The sequence below is a fragment of the Dasypus novemcinctus genome, chromosome 23 (assembly GCF_030445035.2).
Source record: "Dasypus novemcinctus isolate mDasNov1 chromosome 23, mDasNov1.1.hap2, whole genome shotgun sequence".
In the NCBI taxonomy this organism is placed as follows: Eukaryota; Metazoa; Chordata; class Mammalia; order Cingulata; family Dasypodidae; genus Dasypus; species Dasypus novemcinctus.
The window spans coordinates 14716011-14737985 of record NC_080695.1 but is presented as its reverse complement, the minus strand read 5'-3'; the positions used below and the strand labels follow the sequence as shown (position 1 = coordinate 14737985).

The window sequence follows — 21975 nt, the reverse complement described above, 5'->3', positions numbered from 1 at the left end:
TAGGAAACTCCAAATAATCTAAGTAAAATACCTGGTGGGAGTTAGTTTCTCTGGTTTATATGATGACTTCAGTCCCCAGCTTGGGAGTGATGCTCTGGAGAGCAGGAACTGATTCTGCTACCTCTGGGTACCCCATGGTACAAGTGCACAAGTTCAACCTTTAGTGAACATTATTCAATAGCGATGACAGAGTCCCCTTGACTCTAGCCATTTCCATTGCATCCCCTCTCCACAGGGACAAAAACAGCTTGGGTTCTAAGAGCTCTTTCCATATGTGTTCTTTAGAGAAGGAAGTGGGGAACCATTGCTACTTTGTATCTTTGGGACAGAGGGTAGGTATGAGGCCAGCAAAGTGCTGGGCTCACTGTTCTGCCACCACTGCCCCATAAGCAGCAGGACTCCTCAGCTCCATCCATCGTAGCTGGGGAGCTGGGTGTTCCCCATACTATGAGCTCTGGTGAGAGGATGGAAAGCCTCCATGCCAACTGGCTAACTAACCCAGAGGCATGAACTCACTGGGCTCAGGCTTCCAGACCTGGGATCTCAACCCCGGGAGAGCCTTCATCTTTAACCACCCCCACCCCATCCCCCAAACATACATTTAAGAAAAATTTCCGGCACTAAATCATACTTTTGTCTCAAGACATCACCTTTTTTTCTTTTTTTGGAGGTGCCAGGGATTGAACCAAGCAGGGCCTTGTACATGGAAAAAAGGCATTGCTCAACCATTGAGTTACATCTGCTTCCCAATGAGAGTCAATTTTTCATTTGCTTATTTTTTGTTTTGTTTTTTTTTTTTCAGGAGGTACCAGGGAACAGGTGCTCAACCACTTGAGCTACATCTGCTCTCCACTTTTTTTTTTTAATGTTGTTAATTCAAAGACCTTCTGGGGGGCTAGATTCTGTTTTGTTTTGTTTTTTTAACAAAAGCTACATCACCTGATCATCTTGAATTATTCCTCCATCCCCTTATGCCCTCCAGACTGGGTTTTTGAGGTATGAATGTAACAGAACGGCCCTCAAAAAATTCGCTCAGGAAGCTCAAAATAGTTCAAAAAACTTTTAACAAATTTCAGATATGAGCAAGTATGGGCAAGTGGAGGGTTGAGTTGGCACTCAAACAGCTCATCATCATAGGTAACAGACTGAAGGGTGGGAGTCTACATACACACACACATGCACTCACAGCACTTGAAAAAGGGTAAAGAGACAGAATATCCTGGCTAGATAACTGTTTCTTCCTTCAGTAGTGTCTCCTTTTGTACTGAACTCAGTTCTCCTCCCAAGCTCTCCAGCTTCTCCAGGTGTGAGATCCCTGGGGTCTCCTCAATCCTCTGGGAAATGGGCAACAAATTGCAGCGAAGGCAGACTGCTTCTTCAAAGAGGCAGATGACACCTAGGTAACAGCAGAAGTTTGGGTCAGGTCAGAGAAAGAGAGTATTGAGCTCCATGTCCTAAAGGTCGGGAAATACCCCCACTAAGGCAACTTCCTCTGATTCTGTCCCTGCCCTCCCTAGTTTTCCCCTCCAACCTAGAGTATCACAGAGATAGAAAGGAAAGGAGATTGCTTCAAAGGACAAGGAATACAAAAAAATAAAATCATATAACCATCACCAGCACTAGAAGGCATCTTAGCAATTATCTAATCCATTAATAGGAGAGAAAAATAAGATGTAGAGAAAGTGAGGTTAAACATGAAATGTAGGTCTCTTTATGCCCAAATCAAGATCCTCATTAAAGCAAGAGAAGTTACAGATATCTGGGGAAAAAATAAAGCAAAAGGACACAATTATAAAATTTTTAAACTATCATTAAAGAAGATATAAAGAAATAGGGAGAAAATACCATGTTCATGGATAGGAAGAAGTATTTTTTTAATTCAATGCTCCCTAAATTGACACTGATTCAGTGTAATTCCAAACCAATTCCAACAGATTTTTTTTTATGAAATGTCACAAGCTGATTACAAAATGTATATGTAAGAACAAAAGGTCAAGATACTTTTGAAGAACAAGTGGGAGGAATTTTCCAACCAGATATTAAGATATATAATACCAAATTATTATAAAGGAACTATAAAAGTGTGGTTTGGGCACTAGGATGGACAGAAATCAATGGAATGGGGAAATTCAATGAATGATAGAAATGGCAGAAATGCCACTGCAGATCAGTGCAGAAAAGGTAGGCTAAGTCAATCAATGGTACTAAGACAACTGGATATTCATTTGAAAAGCAAAATGAAAGCAGATCTCTACCTCATACCATAAATTAATTCAAGATGGATTGAAATTTAAATATGGGTGCAAAACTACAAAATTTTAAAAGGTAAGAAAATATCTTTAAGATCTCAATAAGGAATTATGTCTTAAATAGTAAAGGATAATATCATGAAATATAATACAACAAAATGAACAATTTCTGTTTCTCAAAAGGTCACATAAAGTAAGGAAGAACACCTATATTACTAAAAGATGGGTATCTATCTATATATAAAGAGCTTCTACAAATCAATATGAAATATATCCAAAAAAGTAAAATAATAAATAGAAATGCTTTGGAAAAGGAAACACGAATGGCCAATAAACAAACACACAAAAAAGATGTTCAACCTGATTAATAATCAGGGAAGTATATGTAAATACCAACTAAATATTGGCAAAAGTTGAAAAGTCTGATAACTTCAAGTGTTGCCCAGGAGATGGAGCACAGGAGTTCTTTTGCCCTGCCAATTGGAATGTAAATTATTACAATCTCTTGGGGAATCTATTTGACACCATCTAGAAACCCTGAAAATGAACATAATCTAGACCCAGCAGTTCCAGTCCTAGGAACATATCCTAGAAAGCCTATTGCACATGTTGTTTATAATAGGAAAGAAAAAAACTGGAAACCACCAATGAATATTGACAGGAAAAAGGGATGTCATGAAATATGTATACAATGAAATACTTTAGTAGTAAATATGAGTGAACCTCAGTTCCTATGAAGAATAAGGAGGTATCTCAGGGATACAATGTTGATCAAACAAAGCAAGTTCCAGAAGAACACAGACGGTATGATTCCATTTATATAAGGTGTAAGACTAAATAATATATTGTTTAAAGATGTGTGTGTATGTGTGTGTGTGTAGAAAAACACAACTAGCATAATTTCAGAATAACTAGTTCTCTCCGGAAGGGAGAGAAGATAAAATCAGGAAAAGCCACATAAGAAGGGGCTAGACTACAGAGATACTGGTGATAATGTACCATATTTCACTGATTTTAAGAAGCCAATTTTGAGCATGTGTCTTACAAGCTGTGGCATCTTACAATTATACCTAGTATTAATTTTTCTTTCTTAGTGGTACATAAAATAATGGTGTAATATATAAATACTTTGATGAAATATGGTAGGTTCTTAAACTGTATGGTGGAAATGGGGTGTTTAGTATATTTTTAAATTATTCATATCTTACAGATATGTTATTTTTATATATTTAATGTATAATAAAAATAATTTATTAAAATAGGGTATGATCAGAGGATTAGGAGTGGGGACAAAAAATACATAGGATTAAGAATTTAGATGGTGATGGTATTTAAAGATAAAGGGGTTAAGGTGAGAACTAAGATCATGGATTTCTAGATAAAGATAGGGATAGGAATAGATTGCCTTAGGAACCTGGATGGTGCAAAGCAAAATTTATGAAAATTTTGGGGAAAAAAGTTGTTCTAGAGTCCAGAAGAATAAGAAGAGGATAAACAAGGGTGGGAAAGAGGACCGGGGCTCTAGAGCTGCACTGTTCAATAGAACGTCTACAATGAAGGGGATTTATCTGCCCTGTCAATATGGTAGCCACAAGGCACATGGGGTTACTGAACCTTTGAAATGTGGCCAGTGTGACAGTATTTTATGTCACCTGAATTATCATTAACTTAATGGCTAGTGGCTATATCTGGGGGCAGTGCAGCTCTGGAGCTTCCCTGGAGAAGGCCTCACAAGAGAGGCTCTGATTGAGAAGGCGGGGAGAAGGGCCCCAGTCCCAGGACACTCACCAGCCACTACGAACAGAAAGATGCCAAAGCCCAGGACGTAGTAAGGCCACTGCACGGAGAACTGCGGAGGGCTAGGCTTCGTCCTCAGTGCCCGGATCTCCAAGGCATGCAGCAACAAGGCCAGGAGGGCACAGGCCCCTGCAGGGTCACAGGAGGTGCCCTTGCTCTCCTCCCACAATTCCTGCTGTTACTGCCCCCTTCCTCAGGTTTATTCAGACAGAGCTATAGGGCCTTCAACCCACATGCTGTCCCTCCCTCCTGCCTAACTCAGCTGGAAACCCATGCACCTCCTCTCCCAGGCCTACATCACCAGAAGTCCCCTCCCTGGACTCCTCTGTGCCTGTGTCCTGGGCTCACTTCAGGCTGAGTCCTCTGGGTGTAATGCTTTGGATCAAACTCCTGATTTTCCCTATGTGTGTGCTCTACCTTCTCCATTGGAGTGGGAACTTCCCAAGGGATGGCCTTTGCCACCCTCTTAAAGTTGAAAGGTTCCAAAGGGCAGAGATGGTCTCTTCCATTCATTCATTCCAGAAATGTTTATATTTCACTGGTCTACACCAGATTCTATGACAGTGACTGGGATAGTAAGATTGTGGTGGAAAGATGACAACTAACCATAGGCTAGCTGGATGGAGGAGCTCAGGAGCTTGCCTCACCCCAGAAGAGGGGCTGTAAACTCTGGGAAGGCAGGTGTGGGGGTGGGTTACTTGGGAAAGGCTTCATAGAGAAGGCGATAGGGGATAGGGCCTAAAAGATGTGCATCTCTTGACATCCTTAATGTGCTTCAGAGACCAACCATCTCCCTTCTCTGAACCCCTCCCCAGGCCCCTATGGTAGGGGCTGCCTGAGCACAGGGCCTGGCTGGCTGCTCCACACCTGTGAGGAAGCTGATGGAGGCTGACACAACATTGTGCTTCTGGATCCTTGGAAAGAGCTGAGACGCAAAGGACACCATGATGAAGGTTGTGATGAAAGACAAGATGACTGCGGAGAGCAGGAAAATCCGGCCAAGTAGGATGTAAACTGCAGGGGAGGGAGAGTGGGGCTGGAGCTGGTGGAGCCTTGCAGAGCCTGGATGGGGTGGACCTGAGGACTCCACCCCTGTAGGGCCAAAGCAGAGCCAAGGGACCAAGGTTCTCATCCTGTCCCTTTGCCCCAAGAATGCTCTGGACTTGCCAGTTCGTTCCCCAAAACACAGAATTATATGAAAAAAATAAATTACATTGACAATTTCAGATGCTGAAATCATTAATCGATTCTTAATAAGTAATATTAAGTTAATTTGGTTGTAGCAAACAATCCATGATGGGAAAACAGTGGCTTTATAAACAACCTAAAATGAAACTCTCATGATAAAATCTTTTGCACATGGAAGAGTGAGAATTACAACCAATTTCATTACACTGAAAAAACTCACCTATGAAAATCAGAACTTTGTGAGGTCAAAATGTTCCGAACTCCCGGGGAGTTTCCCAAACCTGTACTTAAATTTTCCGGTTAATAAAAAGGATGAAATAAAACAACAACAACAACAAAAAGGATGAAACAGACAGGCCAAAAATAGCAGAGCCACAATCTGCTACTAGAGACTTATTTATTTTCCAACTATTGGTGTGACTCAGGCATACCCGTGTGAGATGTAGAGATGGACAGCTGGGACGAGGGACACGGAGGCAAAGATGTTTGTGATTAAAAGGGGAAACTCGAAGTTGTATATATGTTACTAGAATGAAAAAAAATTTTAAAGCCATAGAACTGTACAACACAGTGAACTCTAATGTAAACTATGGACTAGAGTTAATTATATAATTATAATAATATCCTTTCCTCAAATGTAACAAAGGTACCATATTAATAAGGCAATGTTAGAGAAAACTGTGGGGGGGACATATATGGAAACTCTGTATTTTCTGCATGATTTCCCTGTAAACCTACAACTTTTCTATTGAAAAATTTTTAAATTAAAAACAAGGGTGTTTGTAGGGTCACTCATTGCTGAAGACTCAGATATACTAGAATTATCCTTGGATTAAACCAGTGGTTCTCACCCAGGGGCAACCTTAGCCTACACGGGTCATTTGGAATATATGGAGATACTTCTGGTTGTCACAGCTGGGGTTGGGGGTGCTTTTGGAATCTGGTGGGCTCAGGCCAAGGATGTTGCTAATCATTCTGCAAGGCCCTCTCTCCCCAGCCAATAGTTGTCTGTCCAAGAAAGTCAGAGGTGCCAAGGATGAGAAACCTAGGATTAAGGATCACATGGTCTGGCCCATCTTTCCCAAGGCAGCCTTTCCCATTTCCAGGAGATACTCCCTACATCTTTTCTAAGACAAACATCCTCACGACCTTCAAAAGTTCCTCGTAAAATGTGGTTTCCAGGACCTCCACAGTCCTCAGATATTTGTGTACATTCCTTTCAAATGTCATTCCTAGGTCTGAGCACAGTAGTCACAGAACTGCCACATATAGGTGGACAGATGTGTGGCCAAGGGGATGAATTGGGGGCTGAAATCTAGCTGCCTGGTTCTCCTTGACTAGGAGCTGTGTCCACCCAACAGACTGTTGGTTAGAAATAAAATTTGCTGCTGAAACATTTGCTCCTGACCCCAGTGGTCAACAGTCAAGCTGACTTTATTAACCCCTGACAGCCTCCTACTTTCCTTGAACCCCAAGGAGTAGAGACCTAGAGGAAACACCCCCTCAGGTTTGTTAAATTCTGTCCTCTGTGTCCCCAGTCTGTCCCTGTCATGCCCCAGACCTCATACTCCTTTCTCCCCTATCCCCACTCTCCATTCCTCCTTACTGGATAAGGGTCGAGGTTTCCAGCACTTGATATGGAAGCAGTTCTCAAACAGGCCACTGAAATACTCTTCTTGCGACTCCTCATTCATAAGCCGCACCCAGAAGGGAAAGACGGAGACCAGCAGTATGAGCAGGTAGCCCAGGGAGGTCAAGGCAGGGGCTATGGCCCAGGTGAACCCCTTCAGGTCCCTATCCTCAAAAGTCAGCATCACCTGTTATGGGAAAAATGATCGTGATTAAGAGAATAAAAAGACAAGCCAAGACTGGGAGAAAACATTTGCAAAATACATATCTGACAAAGGACCATATCCAATATATACAAAAGACTCTTAAAACTCAAGGTTAAGAAGATAAGAAAACCAATTACTAAATGGGCAAAAGAGCTGAACAGACACCTCTTCACCAAAGAAGAAATAAGATGGCAGATAAAGCATAGGATGCTCAACATGATCTGTCATTAGGGAAGTGCATGTTTAAACTATAATGAGATACCACTGCACACCTATTAGAATGGCTAAAATTCAAAGTACTGGCAACACCAAATGCTGGCAAGGCTGTGCAGCTACAGGAGGCCTCGTTCACTGCTAGGGGGATGCAAAATACAGCCCCAGTGGAAGGCAGCCAGGCAATCTCTTAAAAAGCTAAACATAGGCTTACCATACAATCCGGCAATTGCACTCCTGGGTAGACCCAAATGAATTGGAAACTTATGTTCACACAAAAACCTGCACAAGAATAAGAATGTTCATGGCCGCTTTATGAATTAAAAATTGGTAATTTGCCAAAAATTGGAAGAAGCAACAAAGATGCCTTTCAATAGGTGATAAACAAACTGGGCCATCCATACTGAGCATTGTTCAGTGATAAAAAGAAATGTGCTATGAAGCTATGGAAAGACATGGAGGCACCTGGAATGTAGCCTGACAAGTGAAAGAAGCTGGTCTGAACAGATGACATACTGTGGATTCCAATTCTACCACTCGCTTGAAAAGACGAAACTAAAGACACAGTAAAAAGTAACTGGGGGATATTGATGACACTCTCAGGACCTTGGTTTCCCGATGTGGAAAAGGAGGTTAAGACCCTCACCACGAGGACTACCCGAAATCACCAATCAATGCAGGGTTCTGGTGTCTAGTAAAGCTAGGGGAGCTTCTCCTTAGCCCAAGGGCAAATCTATTCAAATAGCCCACTTTCCCTTCTCTCTGCTGAGCCTGGCAGTTCTGAGGAAAGTTTTCCTGAGGTGGCCAGGGAGAAGCAGGGCAGAGGAGGAGCTGGTTTGAAGACGGAGGTGCTGCAGGGCAGGAGGCCTGGTTGAGAGGCAACCAGATGCAAGAAGACACCTGCCTCCCTGGCAGTGCAGAGCGGGGACATGAGGAGGTGAGAGAGAGACAGGAAAAGGCAGGTGAGGGGCACCCGCGGCAAGAGCCCTCTCCATGTCCCACCCAAAGTCAAGCCTCTGTGACTCTGTCCAAGCAGGGCTGTTTTGGGTGGCACCCAGGTTTTCAAGCTGTGTGGTGAGTGCAGAAGACAAGGCCCTGGGGGGAGGGCGCTCCTCCCTCTTCTCACCACCCCCACTATGGTGGGTGGGCACAGGCTGCAGCTTTGTGAAGGGGAGGGGAGGCTGTGAGAGCTGCTGGCCAACCCCTCCTGCCACCAACCCCCTAGCCCCCATAAGCTATTTATAAATAATTGTTCCTCTCTGAACGCTGACAGAGTAATCTGGGAGTATTCTAATGTACTTTCTCTTACCTTTCCATCGTTCACTAGTTTCTCTTCTTCCCACTGAAACCTTTTCTCTTTCCCTGTTTCTATACCTCTCTTTTCAATCTTTCATCCACCCTCCAGGCCATGCCAAAGAGTCATTCCGACCTCAGGGCCTCCGTTTCCTTGTTCTAAACTGATGAAGTCTGTCGACCCGGAAGGATCCAAGGGGCCTTCCAGCTCTAAAACTGAGGAGTCCGGGCTGCATCTTGGCTCCCGCCCTCTCCGGTGCCTCTCTGGCACTCTCAGTCCAAGGTATGCGCCCCTCCCCCAGTGCTCCTTCACTTCTTCACAACTTCAGTCCTTCCCTTACTCACCCAAACTCTAGCCTTGAGCTGATGCAGGTTTCTCCCTTTCCCCGACTCTTCAGCCTTCCTCATCTCCTCAGTTTTTCATTCATGAAGTTTCCCGACCACCCATCCTTCCCGTTCCCATGCCGTCACCTCTCCGGCCACACCTGCAGCACTGCCATTGCCTCCCAGCAGCCTCCAGCCTCCCTGACATGGATCATTCTCCCCGGGTACCCTCTCTGCTCCCCTGAGCCATTTAAATTCCACCTCTCCTGAAAAGGACAGTTGTCCCAAGCCACCAGCCATCACCCACCCATTCCCTCAACCAAAATGAATTGTGTACTTACTGGACGCGCCATGCTTGAAGATACTAATGATGGGAATTCCGGGATGAAAAACAAACAGAACTCCCAAATTCCTGGTAATCTCTGGGGAGGAAGGAGGGTGGGGAGAAACACAGAAACAAGTCACAATGGGACAGTGCCTAGCCAGTCACTGCTACCCTCCCAAGCCAGGGTAACTGTCAGGGGCTTAAACCAAGGCTCCACCCCTTCCCCACACCACACCACACCAGGGCCCTGACTGTGTGCCTCCAGGGTAGCGATTTAAGATATGCACAGATAGAAGCCAGAAAGTATCACAGACACTTTCAAATAAAAAGGCATTTAGGAGCTCCCTTTGTACCAAAGAAGAAATGGAGATCCCGAGAGAGGGAGTGACTGTCCAAGATCACATAGTTAGTGAATGCCTTACAGCGAGAAGAACCCTGCTTGCTGCACACTCTGCCTCTCCAACCTTCAGGGTCAGGAGTTTCAGTCCAGAAATTCCCAAATCTGAACTTTAGTGGAGTCAGTGAATTTTTCTAATAGGTATGTGTGTGCACACGCAAGAAAAGAAGAGAGAATTAAGGGGAACACAGGATTACTAACTTTTGCTGGTAAGGGCATTTTGCCAAGGGTGTTCAAAACAGAACAAGAATAATCTCTAGCTACTGCTTATTATTTTAAAAGAACACATAGGCTCTGGCTGATCAAGATGCAGAATAAGATGCTGCAGGGTGCCATTCCCCCTACAGTCTTTCAGTGATGAGAAAAACTGGCAGAGCCATCTTCCCCACAACTCTAGAAAAACAGGTAAAGAGTTACAGTAACTAAATGAGTGGCAACTAGGGAAAATGCAGCTAAAAACAGTAGGAGAGGCTCATGGCACCCTTGCAGGGCCCTCCCCCACCCCTCTGGCACAGTGTGGAAACACCTCAGGATCCCACTGTGGGTCCCTGTCCCTGTTCTGGAAGAAGCAGAAGAACCTCTATGTGTATACTGGACTGCCCATACTGCAGTGCTGAACCAGGACACATATCTCCATCGCTTGCCATGCCCTGGAGGCAGAAGCAGTTTAAAGGCACCTAAAGTAGCATAAGAAACAATTAAGTCAAAGAGGCCTAGGGCAAAGGATTACCAGCTTTAAGTAATACAAAAGAGCACCTGGGGCAGGAGGTGTCTTTCCTAGGGAGCAGAGGGGAAGTGTTAATTCCTGTAAATGCAGGAATCCCAAGGCCACTAGGAAGCATAAGCCTAGGCACCAGACTCAGAATCATAAAAGGCAGAGAGGGCCCTGCACTTCACTTTAACCTTGTGCTGATCTTGATAGGAGGGCTAAACTCTGAAGGAGAGCACCAGCCAACTCAGGACCAATTTATACAGACTGTAAACGGTATTTCTGTGTGTATGTTGGTTTGTTTGTCTTTGTTAGGTGTGGCACTCAAGGAAGTCTCAATCATATCACTAGTTGGATACAAACCTAAGGAACAGACAACTCAGGGACTAAACTATTGAAGTGTGTACAGTGTGCAATGAAAGATTGTAAGACAAAGAAACAGGAAATGGTGGCACACTCAAGGAACACACAATAAAAACTCAAAAACCATCAATGAAGAAGACCTAACTTTAGACATACTGTACAAAGATTTTTTTTAAATGATCTTTGATATGCTCAAGGAGATAAAGGACAGCACATAGAAAGAACTAAAGGGTATCAGGAAAATTATGAATGAATAATACAGGAACCTCAAAACAGAGATAGAATTTTAAAAAATGAACCAAATAGACATACAGGAGTAGAAGATCACAATAACTGAAGGAAAAAAAATGCCCCTAGAGGGTTTTTTTTAAAAAGATTTATTTATTTATTTAATTCCCCTCCCCTCCCCCGGTTGTCTGTTTTCTGTGTCTTTTTGCTGCATCTTGTTTCTTTGTCCGCTTCTGTTGTCAGCGGCACAGGAAGTGTGGGCGGCGCCATTCCTCAGCAGGCTGCTCCCTCCTTCGTGCTGGGCGGCTCTCCTTATGGGTGCACTCCTTGCGCGTGGGGCTCCCCTACGCGGGGGACACCCCTGCGTGGCAGGGCACTCCTTGCGCGCATCAGCACTGCGCATAGGCCAGCTCCACACGGGTCAAGGAGGCCCGGGGCTTGAACTGCGGACCTCCCATGTGGTAGACGGATGCCCTAACCACTGGGCCAAAGTCCGTTTCCCACCTAGAGGGTTTTAACAGCAGATTGGACTGGCTAGAAGAATCAGTAAATATGAAGACAAGGGAAACGGACTTGGCCCAGTGGTTAGGGCATCCGTCTACCACATGGGAGGTCCGCGGTTCAAACCCCGGGCCTCCTTGACCTGTGTGGAGCTGGCCCACACAGTGCTGATGCAAGCAAGGAGTGCCGTGCCACGGAGGGGTGTCCCCCACATAGGGGAGCCCCACGCAAAAGGAGTGCGCCCTGTAAGGAGAGCCGCCCAGCGCAAAAGTGCAGCCTGCCTAAGAATGGCGACGCACACATGGAGAGATGACGCAACAGAGACACAGATTCCCATGCCACTGACAACAACAGAAGCAGACAAAAGAACATGCAGCAAATAGACACAGAGAACAACCGGGGTGGGGAGGAGGGGAGAGAAATAAAAAAAAACATGAAGACAAGACCACTGAAATGATTCAGGCTGAGGAGGAGAAAGAAAAAGAATGAAAAAAAGTGAAAAGAGCCTTCTTAGACCTATGAGACAACAAAAAGCATACCAATATATACACATCATGGGAGTCCCAGAGGAGAAGCAAAAAGGAGAAGGAATATCCAAAGAAATAATGGCAGAAAACTTCCCAAATTTAACAAAAGACATGAATATATACATTCAAGAAGTCCACTGAACCTAAAACAGGTTAAAGTCAAGAAGAACCATGCCCAGACAAATAGTACTCAAACAATTGGATGCAAAGAACAAGGAGTGAGTTTTGAAAACTTCAAGTGAAAACCAACATATTATGAACAAGGGATTCCCAATAAGATTAAATGCTGATTTCTCATCAGAAACCATGGAGGAAAGAAGGCAAAGGGATGAAATTTTTAAAGTGCTGAAAGAAAACAAATGCCAACCCAAAATTTTGTATCTAGTAAGACCACCTTTCAAAAATGAGGGACAGGGAAGCAGATGTGGCTCAAGCAGTGGGCACCCACCTACCACATGGAAGGTCCCAGGTTCAGGTCCCAGTGCCTCCTAAAGACGACAAGCAAGACAGCAAGATGATGTAGTGAGATGACACAACGAGGAAACACAATGAGAGACACAAAAGGCAGGGAGCAGAGGTGGCTCAAGTGTGGGTTTCTTCCTCCCACATGGGGGAGTTCCTGGGTTCAGTTTCTGGTGCCTCCTAAAAAGAAGATGAGCATACAACAAGCAGACAGTGAGAACAAACAACAGCGGGGGTAGGGGGAATAAATAAATAAAAATAAATCTTAAAAAAAAAAAAAACATCAGGGGCAGATTAAGTCATTCCCAGATAAACAAAAACTGAGGGAGTTCACCACTAGAACTGCACTGCAAGCAATGCTAATGGAAGTTCTTCACACTGGAAGGAAAGGACACCAGATAGTGGATCAAATCACATAAAGAAATAAAGAGCTCCAGTAAGGCAACCATATGGGCAATTATAAATGCCAATACTATTGTATTATAATTTTTTACTTCTTACAGGTTCTAAAATGCAAATACACAAAAAGTAATGATAAATCTGTGGTTCTGGACATACAATGTATAAAGATATAACTTGTAATAAGCACAACAAAAGGTGGCGGGGTGGAAGATACGGGAAAAATATGTGGGGATGCTATTGAAGCTAAGCTGGTATCGAATCAAATGGGATAATTACAGATTTAGGATGTTAAAATATATGAAAAAACATATAAAAAATAAATATAGAAGAAATGAAAACGGACTCAAAATGGTACAATACAAAAAAATCAAATATATATGGAAGTAGAAAATATCAGAAGAATTGAAGGACAAAAAATACATAAGACTTGCAAAGAACAAATAGAAAAATGGCAGAAGAAAGTCCTACATTCTCAGTAGTTACTTTAAATTTAAATGGATTAAACTCTCCAGTCAAAAGGCAAAGATTGGCAAAATGGATAAAAAAGCATGAATAAACTATATCCTGTTTACAAGAGACTCATTAAGTTCAAAGATACATATAGGTTGAAAGTGAAAGGATGAAAAAAATATATACCATGTCAACAGTAACCAAAAGAGAGCTGGGATAGCTATACTAATATCAGATAAAATAGATTTTAAGTCAAAAACTGTAATGAGGGACAAAGAAGGTCACTATATACTGAAAAAGGAATCAGTTCAACAAGAAGATACATATAATTATAAAGGTATCTGCACTAACAGCAGAGCCCCAAAATATATGAAGCAAATTTTGACAGATTTGAAGGGAGAAATAGATGCTTCTATATTGATAGGAGACCTTAATACACCATTTTCAATTGATTAGAACATCTATATAGAAGATCAATAAGGAAAAAGAAGACTTGAATGATACTACAAACCAACTAGAACAGGCATACACAGAATACTTCACACAACAGCAGAAGAATACACATTCTTCTCTAATGCACCTGGATCATTCTCCAGTATAGAACATATGTTAGGTCACAAAACAAGTCTCAATAAATTCAGTAATATTGAAATCAGGAAAGCGGATGTGGCTCAGGTGATTGGACTTCTGCCTATCATATGGGACGTAAAAAAAAAAACATGTCGATGCAGTAAGCCAATGCCCACACAGTGAGCCAAGTGCCCATGCAAGTGCCCACACAGCAAGCTGAGTGCAAGCCAGTGTGAGTCACGCAGCAGGATGATGATGCAACGAGATAGAGATGAAGGGGAGAGTCAAGGTGAGGCATAACAGAAACTAGGAACTGAGGTAGTGCAAGTGACAGGGAACCTCTCTCCACATCAGAAGTCCCCAGGATCAAATCCTGGTGAACTGTAGAGGAGAAAAACGAGAAGACAAAAAGAGAAATAGATACAGAAGATCACACAGTGAATAGACACAGGCAGCAAAAAACAGCAGGGTGGGGGAGGAGAAAGGAGGGGGAGAGAAAAATATTGAAATCATACAGTGTATCTTCTCCAACCACAATAGAATGGAGCTAGAAATCAATAATAGGAGGAGAAGTGGAAAATTCGCTAATACATAGAAATTAAACAATACACTCTTAAACAACTAATAGGTCAAAGAAGAAATCACAAGGGAAATTAGGAAATATCTTTTTTTTACTTTATTTATCCTGCCCCTTCCTCATTGTTTGTGCTCACTGTCTGCTCTCTGTTTCTGTTCGTTGTATGCTTGTCTTTTTAGGAGGTACCAGGAACCAACTCCAGGACCTCCCATGTGGTAGAGAGGCACCCAAATGGCTTGAGCCACCTCCGCTCCCTAGGAAATATCTTGAGGCATATGAAAATGAAAACAGCATACCAAAATTTATGGGATGCTGCAAAGGCAGTGCTGAGAGGGAAATTTATAGCTTTATATATATATTTTAAAGATTTATTTATTCCCTCCCTCCTCCCCCCCCCCCCCTTGTCTGTTCTCTGTGTCTATTTGCTGAGTCTTGTTTCTTTGTCCACTTCTGTTGTCGTCAGCGGCACGGGGAAGTGTGGGTGGCGCTGTTCCTGGGCAGGCTGCACTTCCTTTCGCGCTGGGTGGCTCTCCTTAACGTGTGCTGTGTGCGGCTCCCCTATGCGGAGGGGGGGGCTCCCCTATGGGGCAGGGCACTCCTTGTGCACATCAGCACTGCACATGGGCTAGCTCCACATGGATCAAGGAGGCCCGGGGTTTGAACCGTGGACCTCCCGTGTGGTAGACGGACACCCTCACCACTGGGCCAAGTCCGTTTCCCTAAATGCTTACATTAAAACAGGAAGAATGAGGGGGTAGTGGTGGAGTATATGAGAATGCCCTATATTTTCTATGTGACTTTTCTGTAACCTAAAGCTTCCTGAAAGATAAAGTGGAAGGAAAAAAAAAAAAAAAAGACACTGGGAGAACTTAAAGAAGAAATTGTCAATATATAAAAAAGATCTTATGGTGATAAAAGGCACAATGCCAAAAATAATTATTTTTAAAATTTTATTTTATTATTAAATGTTTTGGCTTTCTTTTTGAGGTTTTGGATTGTAGAAGGGTTGCAGCTGTGGTGGGGAGGTTTGCTGGAGCACAGTGTCAGTGATGGAGGGATGCGCGGGAAGGGGGGCACCTGGGGCATGCCCCTATGGAATATGAACGTGATCCCGTGGTCATGGGGTATGGTCTCAACGGGTGGCAATCCACACAATAACCGATGGAATACTAAATTCCCATCCTGAGGAGTCCTGCTACATAGATTAGAAGACTAAATATTATTACAAGGCAAATTCTACCCAAAGCAATTTACAGATTCAACAAAATCCTAATCAAAATTCCAACAGCCTTCTTTGCAGAATCAAAAAGTCAATTATCAAATTTATATAAAAGGATAAGGGCCCCAAATAGCCAAAACCATCTTGAAAAAGAAGAATAAAGTTGGAGAACTCACACCTCCCTATTTTAAAATTTATTACAAAGCTACAGTAAGTCAAAACAGAATGGTTCTGGCACAAGGACAGATAAATAGACCAACGGAATCAAAGTGATAGTTCAGAAATAGACACATCAATGGCCAATTGATTTTTGTTGTTTTCCTCTTTTTAAATTTTTTAAATATACAGTTTTATTGATACATATTAAAAAAACATACAATTCATCCAAAGTGTATAATCAGAGAAGCTGACTTGACCCAATGGATGGGGCATCAGCCTACCAAGTGGGAGGTCCGCAGTTCAAACCCCAGGCCTCCTTGACCCGTGTGGAGCTGGCCCATGTGCAGTGCTGATGCATGCAAGGAGTGCCATGCCACGCAGGGGTGTCCCCCACGTAGGGGAGCCCCACGTGCAAGGAGTGTGCCCCATAAGGAGAGCCACCCAGCTCAAAAGAAAGTGCAGCCTGCCCAAGAATGGCGCCGCACACATGGAGAGCTGACACAATAAGATGACGCAACAAGAAGAAACACTGATGGTGCCACTGATAAGGATAGAAGTGGTCAGAGAAGAACACACAGCAAATGGACACAGAGCCCAGACAACTGGGGGGGTGGGGGAAGGGGAGAGAAAAACAAAAAACAACAAAGTGTATAATCAATGGGATTTGGTATAATTACATAATTATACATTCATCAGCCAATTGATTTTTGACAAGGGTGCCAAGTCCTCTCAATGGAGAAAGAACAGTCTTTTCAACAAATGGTGCCAGGAAAATTGCATATCCATATGCAAAAATGAAAGTGGACCCCAGACAGAGCAAGATGCTTCCACAATTGCCAAAAGATGGAAGGAACCCAAGTGTCCATGAACAGATAAGTGGATAAACAAAATAGAATGTTATTTTTCCATAAAAAGGACTCAAGTTCTGCTCCATGCAAAACAACACTGATGAACTTTGAAGACATCCTGTTGAGTGAGATGAGCCACACAGAAAAGGACAAATAGAGTATGATCTCACTGATATGATTACTATAAGGAAATCCAGAGTCAAAAACTAGAATGCAAGTTACCAGGGGTAAGGGTAGGGCTAGGGAATTAAAAGTTAATGCTTAACTGGTACAGAGTTTCTGTTTGGGGTGATGGAAAATGTTGGTAATGGATGGTGGTGATGGCAGCACAACACTGTGAATGTAATTAACAACACTGGATTGTATATTTGAAAATGGGAAAAGTGGGAAATTTTAGGTTGTATATATGTAACTGGAATATTAAAAAAAAAAACTGTACCACACAGTGAACCCTAATGTAAAATATGGACTATAGTTAACAGTACAATTATATTAATATAATTATAACAAAGGTACAGAATTAATACAAAAGGTTAATAATAGGGAAAACTGTGTGTGTAAGGGCCATATATGGGAACCCTGTATTTTCTGCATTATTTTTCTGTAATCCTACAACTTTTCTAATAAAAAAATAAAGTTTTTTTTTAAAGTTAAAAAACAATTAACAATTAAAAAAAAAAAAAAAAACGAAAACACCACCAAAACTATAATCCGTGGTATACAGAAGATACACAGCATTTGGGAACCACCGGCTTGTTTGGAGAGCTCCTCAAACCCAGGTCAGGAGGCAAGAGTCTCCTTGGGGTGCCCTTCAACGAGCTGCGCTGCAGCACTGTCACCTTCCGAAACCCTGGGACGACTGGGGACTGTGCTGGAGGATGACAGAGGTAGGCGACAGGAAGGACATACAGGGTTGGAATGGGGAAGAGAGCAGGGAGGGAACCGTGGAGGCCCCTGCAAGCGCTCACTCCCCCACTTTGCTCATCAGAGACCTGTGGCGCCTTGGGCTGCGGACGGACTGACGGCCAGGCGTCCCCTCCCGCTGATGACCCACCTCAGCCCCGGCCCCCTGAATGCCAGGACTCCGCCCTGGACATTTCCCAAACGCAAAAGTTGAGCCCTAACCGGCCATCCGCCCCAGACCCGGCCCCACCGGCCCTAACAGCCACCAGGTTAAGTCTGGCGTGAGGGTGCGGGTGGGGGGAGTCTCACACCTCCATTAATCCCCCCCCCCCACCCGGTGAGCCACCTCGGCCTGCCTCCCCCTTCCAGTCCTCCCCACGTAGCCTGGCGCTGTCGGGGTGTCCCGGGTCCCCAGGACAGGGTCTCCAGCGCGGCGGGCCCCCTTCGTGAGGGAGGAGGGTGGGGGTCCCCGCCCCCCGCCTCACCTGGCCCCCAGCGGGGGTAACCTGACGTTGGGGCTGCCTCGCTCACAGGTGGGCGACCGGGGTGGGGGCGGGGGGCTCCAGCTCGGCCATCACGAGCAGGATGGCTGTGGGTGCGTCACTGCTCGCAGGGTCTCAGTTTTCTCATCTGTAAAGAGGGAGCAGGGGTAGGAACTCCCGCTGGAGGGCTTCTGAGGAAAGGAGGCAAGGAGACGACGCTGAGGAGACAGCCGCTGCGACCCCGGGCCTGCGCGACAGCCCGAGGTGCCGCGAGGACTCCGACTGGTGAGGACGCCGCGGGCGCACTCCGCCCTCCCCCACCCCCAGCCCGGAGACCCCCGCTCTTCCCCCTCTCCACCCCCCCCCCACGGCCGGGCGCTCCCCTCCCTGGCCCGGCGCATGCGCTCTGACCACCTGTGGGCCTGCCTGGCCCTGGGGCCCCTCGGCTCCCGTCTGCGCGCGGGGTGGAGGCGGTCCGCACCCTCACCCCGCACCGCCGGGATGGGCTTCATTGTGGAAGGCGCTTCAGAGGCGGCCGCGCGACGGAGGCACGGGCCGGCCCCAGCCCTGGGCAGAGCAGCCGCATTTGTCCTCGTTTGCTCCCAGCTCGCCAAGGAATCGCCTTGATAATGCATAGGACTCCAAAAGGCCGTGGCCCTGCCGGGCACCTCCCGCCAGCCCTTCACCACCCAGAACCCCTGATGCACGCTGAGGAACTGTTCAAAGACAACGGGAAAGTAGGAGGATGGACCACTCATTTATTTAACTTCCTGGCCCCTGACGCCCCCCCCCCCCCCCCCCCCCGTGAGGTTCAAAACTCAACTTGAAAGAATTTAGGCAAGACAGGGCCTTAGCTGGGGCTGGGCAGAAGTACAGCCCGAGAGGCCCGGAGCCAGGCCCGTTGGACCCCCTCCCCGCTCTGCTCTGAGATTCTGCTTTGACACCCCCTGCACCGCCATAGAGGCTCATTCCCCAAGCGGCAGGGAAAATGGTCGCCCACAGTCTCCAGGCTCACATCCTCACACCTAGCCACTCTAGGGAAAGAAAATGTTTTCCTCACTCCATTCCCACCCCAACTTAGCTCACCAAGTCCCAGAGAAGTGTTTTTGGCCCCTCTTGGGCATCAAGCTTCTTCCACGTGGCTCTAATAGATGAGGTGCAAGGGTGAACTCAGCCTGAGTCAGCAGCACCCCACCTGGGCCAGGCAAGGAGGGTCCTCCAAGAAGCCAGCAATTTGGACATGTTTGGAGCAGAGTAAGGAAAACTTTCATAAAAGGGAGGGGCTTATGTTCTCAGAGGAGGCAGATCGTGGCAGCATTGTCATATACTCTTATTTTATGGAATACTTTTAAATGTCATTACACAGCAACTGCAAAAGACAGGCAGGTCATCCCAAAGGAAAGATGAAAAACCCGAGTCTCCCAAAGGATCGTAAGTGGTTGCTAAAAACATGAGGCTGTAGAGAAACAGATTATTCCAGTCTTAGTAGAGATTATCATCCTCACAAATTTCTAATTGCAAAAAGGAAAAATACCTTTATAGTGCAGTGATCTGGCAGCCTCTGCCTTAATGAACAACAAAAAAAAGGCACTATTTAGAGAGGAATCAATCTGAAATGATGGCTTCCTGATGTGATGCAGCATGAAGGAGATATCACCTGTGAAGATTCTGGCCAAAAATGTTTATCTAAGGCTTTAAGCCTCATACCAGCTTACAGGAAATACAGGGAGCAGAGAAATAAGCATCACCACAGGGGAAAAAGTCAAGTTTGTGGAAAATTCTAATAGATAACTATTCTCAACTCTTCCAAAAGTCAATGTCATTACAAAAAAGGGGGGGAGGGGGAGAACTGTTTTAGATTAAAAGGAACTAAAGACACAAAAAACTAAATGCAGTTTGTGACCCTTGACTTGATTCTGGTTTGAAATAAAATAGCTATAAAATGCATTCTTGGGGCAACTGGAAAATGTCTGAACATGGACTGCATTTTTAATATTATTGTGGAATTATATTCTTTTTCTTATGGATGTTAATGGTATTGTGACTATGTAGAATAACCTTACTCTTAGGAAAAAACATGCCATAATTTTCAGAGGTGAATGATATATCTGAGCCTACTTTCAAATTATTCAGGAAAAAAAGTAGATAGCAAAAATGGAAAAATGTTCATTGTTGCTCAATGTAGGGGGTGTACAAGGTGTTCATTATACTATTGTTTCAACTTCTCTGTGTATTTGGAATTTTTCAGAATAAAAAGTTAGAAAAAAAATAGATCTTGTCTAAGAGTGCACACACAAGTGGAACCTAGCTGGGGTTTATCCCTCAGCTACTCAGCATCGTAGTGCTTTTGCACTGCCGGCTGTGATGTGATGCTAGGCACACAGCCGGCCCTCATGGAGCTTGGTTGCAATCTAGCCCAGAAAGAGGCAGCTGAATAAGCCTCTTTTTTTTTTTTCACCATTGTGGGGTGGGGCTAGGGGAAGTATAGGATGCTATGGGAATCACCCAGCAAGGATAATTTTGTCTAAGGGAAGACCTGCCAAAGAGGCGCCAATCAGACAGAATCCTATTCCTGAAAGGAGACTGCATTGTGCAAAGGCCTAGAAGAGGAGCACAGTCTATCAGACCCTGGTTTCTCAAAGGTTTTCAATTGCCTCTAAAGCAAGGTACACACTTTACATCAACACACCAACACATACACACCTTGAACAAAAGTTCCCCTTACCTTCATTATGTGCATTGTACACCGATATTTTCTATTCCGTTCTAGTCCTGCTTACTTTTATCTTCCCCTTTAATTCTGGTTGTAAATCACTACAATACATTTTACAACCCACATTTGAAAAAGATTGTATTCAAGGACCCAACCAAAGTCGAACATGACTGGGAGAGGGAATGGTCACTAGTGGGCCGAGAGTTCAGTGGACAGAGCTGCGAGGTGAGGACCGGCATGATTTCATCCTGAGGGCCACGGGGGGCCTTTGACAGGACAAAAACAGTCACTTTGCGGTGCTGGTGCCAAAATTCACCTTCCTCCTCCCATCTCTCTTTGCCCAAGACTCCTACCTTCTCAACAAGAACACGAATACCTGGTCTCCAGGGGGCACGACTGCTAGGACTGCCAGGCCAGGAGAGCAGGCCGTCCTAGCGTTAGAAATGTTCTAAACGCATGCCTAAGCTTAGGTCCTGGCTTGCTCTGGAAGCATTTCCTATCGTCCCAGCTCTGGGTTAGAGGAAAGGCAAGGAAAGAGAGAGCCACCTACTGAACAAAGGAAGGGTCAAGTGTCTGTGAACCGGGGCCGGAGTCTGTAGAGTTCTGACTTCCCTCAGGGCCTGTGCTTCCTTGGTCCAGAGATCCAAGCGCAACACCCAAGTTTCCCCCAACAGATGCTTTACTGAGTAACAGCGCTGGGCAGCCAGCAGACACCACTCCCAGCAGTCCCAGCTTTCCACCCTCGGGCAATCACTGCCTTGCTGCAGCTGGCCCCATGCCCAGTTCTTGCTGGCCCTCGGTGACTAAGCCCCCAGGTCCCATCTGGCCTCCTCTCAGCACCTGTGATGAGCTGCTCTCCTCCACTGCACTGATTCTCAACCTTGGTGGCACATTAGAAATCACATGGGGACATCCACGCATACTCTACACCAATCACATCAAATCTCTGAGATCTCTCTGAGACCGGCAGCAAGGCCTCAGTATTTTTTTAAAGCTTCCCAGATAATTCCTGCTTTGCTGGGTCTCGTTGAGGAGAGTCGAGCTAAAAAAACAGCTCTTAGAGTCCAGTGGAGTAGGTGGACACGCTAGCTCAGACTTGACCTGACAGAGAGTAGGTCCCTACCCAGGATACCCAGATAGGGCAAATGTGACCCTATTTAGTGGTGACTATCACATCTAGGAATGTGGAGAAAGGAAGGCTGAAGGATGCAGAGACTTGAGACTAGCAAGAAATTGTAGTT

At 45.0% G+C, this 21975-nt stretch overlaps 1 protein-coding gene and 1 long non-coding RNA gene across 9 annotated transcripts; one reads left to right on the top strand and one right to left on the bottom strand.

Moving 5' to 3' along the window:
* Positions 1–1046: 1046 nt before the first annotated feature.
* TMEM225B (transmembrane protein 225B) lies at positions 1047–18179 on the bottom strand. 8 transcript variants are annotated; one of them, XM_058285845.1, is made up of 7 exons: positions 18025–18179; positions 12398–12591; positions 9241–9321; positions 6841–7051; positions 4914–5060; positions 4038–4175; positions 1047–1396 (listed from the first exon to the last, which is right to left on the bottom strand). In XM_058285845.1, the coding sequence occupies exons 3-7, from the start codon at positions 9250–9252 to the stop codon at positions 1224–1226; spliced, it is 681 nt and encodes a 226-aa protein (XP_058141828.1). In that variant the 5' UTR covers positions 9253–9321; positions 12398–12591; positions 18025–18179; the 3' UTR covers positions 1047–1223. The 8 variants fall into 8 exon arrangements, with proteins under 8 accessions (XP_058141828.1, XP_058141826.1, XP_058141829.1 ...); XM_058285843.1 differs by having other exon boundaries at positions 12402–12591; XM_058285846.1 differs by lacking the exon at positions 12398–12591 and adding an exon at positions 7497–7564.
* LOC131275473 (uncharacterized) lies at positions 17354–18818 on the top strand. The gene is made up of 4 exons (XR_009182927.2): positions 17354–17523; positions 17625–17808; positions 18178–18306; positions 18628–18818. It is a non-coding gene; the product is annotated as an uncharacterized lncRNA (long non-coding RNA).
* The last annotated feature ends 3157 nt before the right edge of the window (positions 18819–21975 follow it).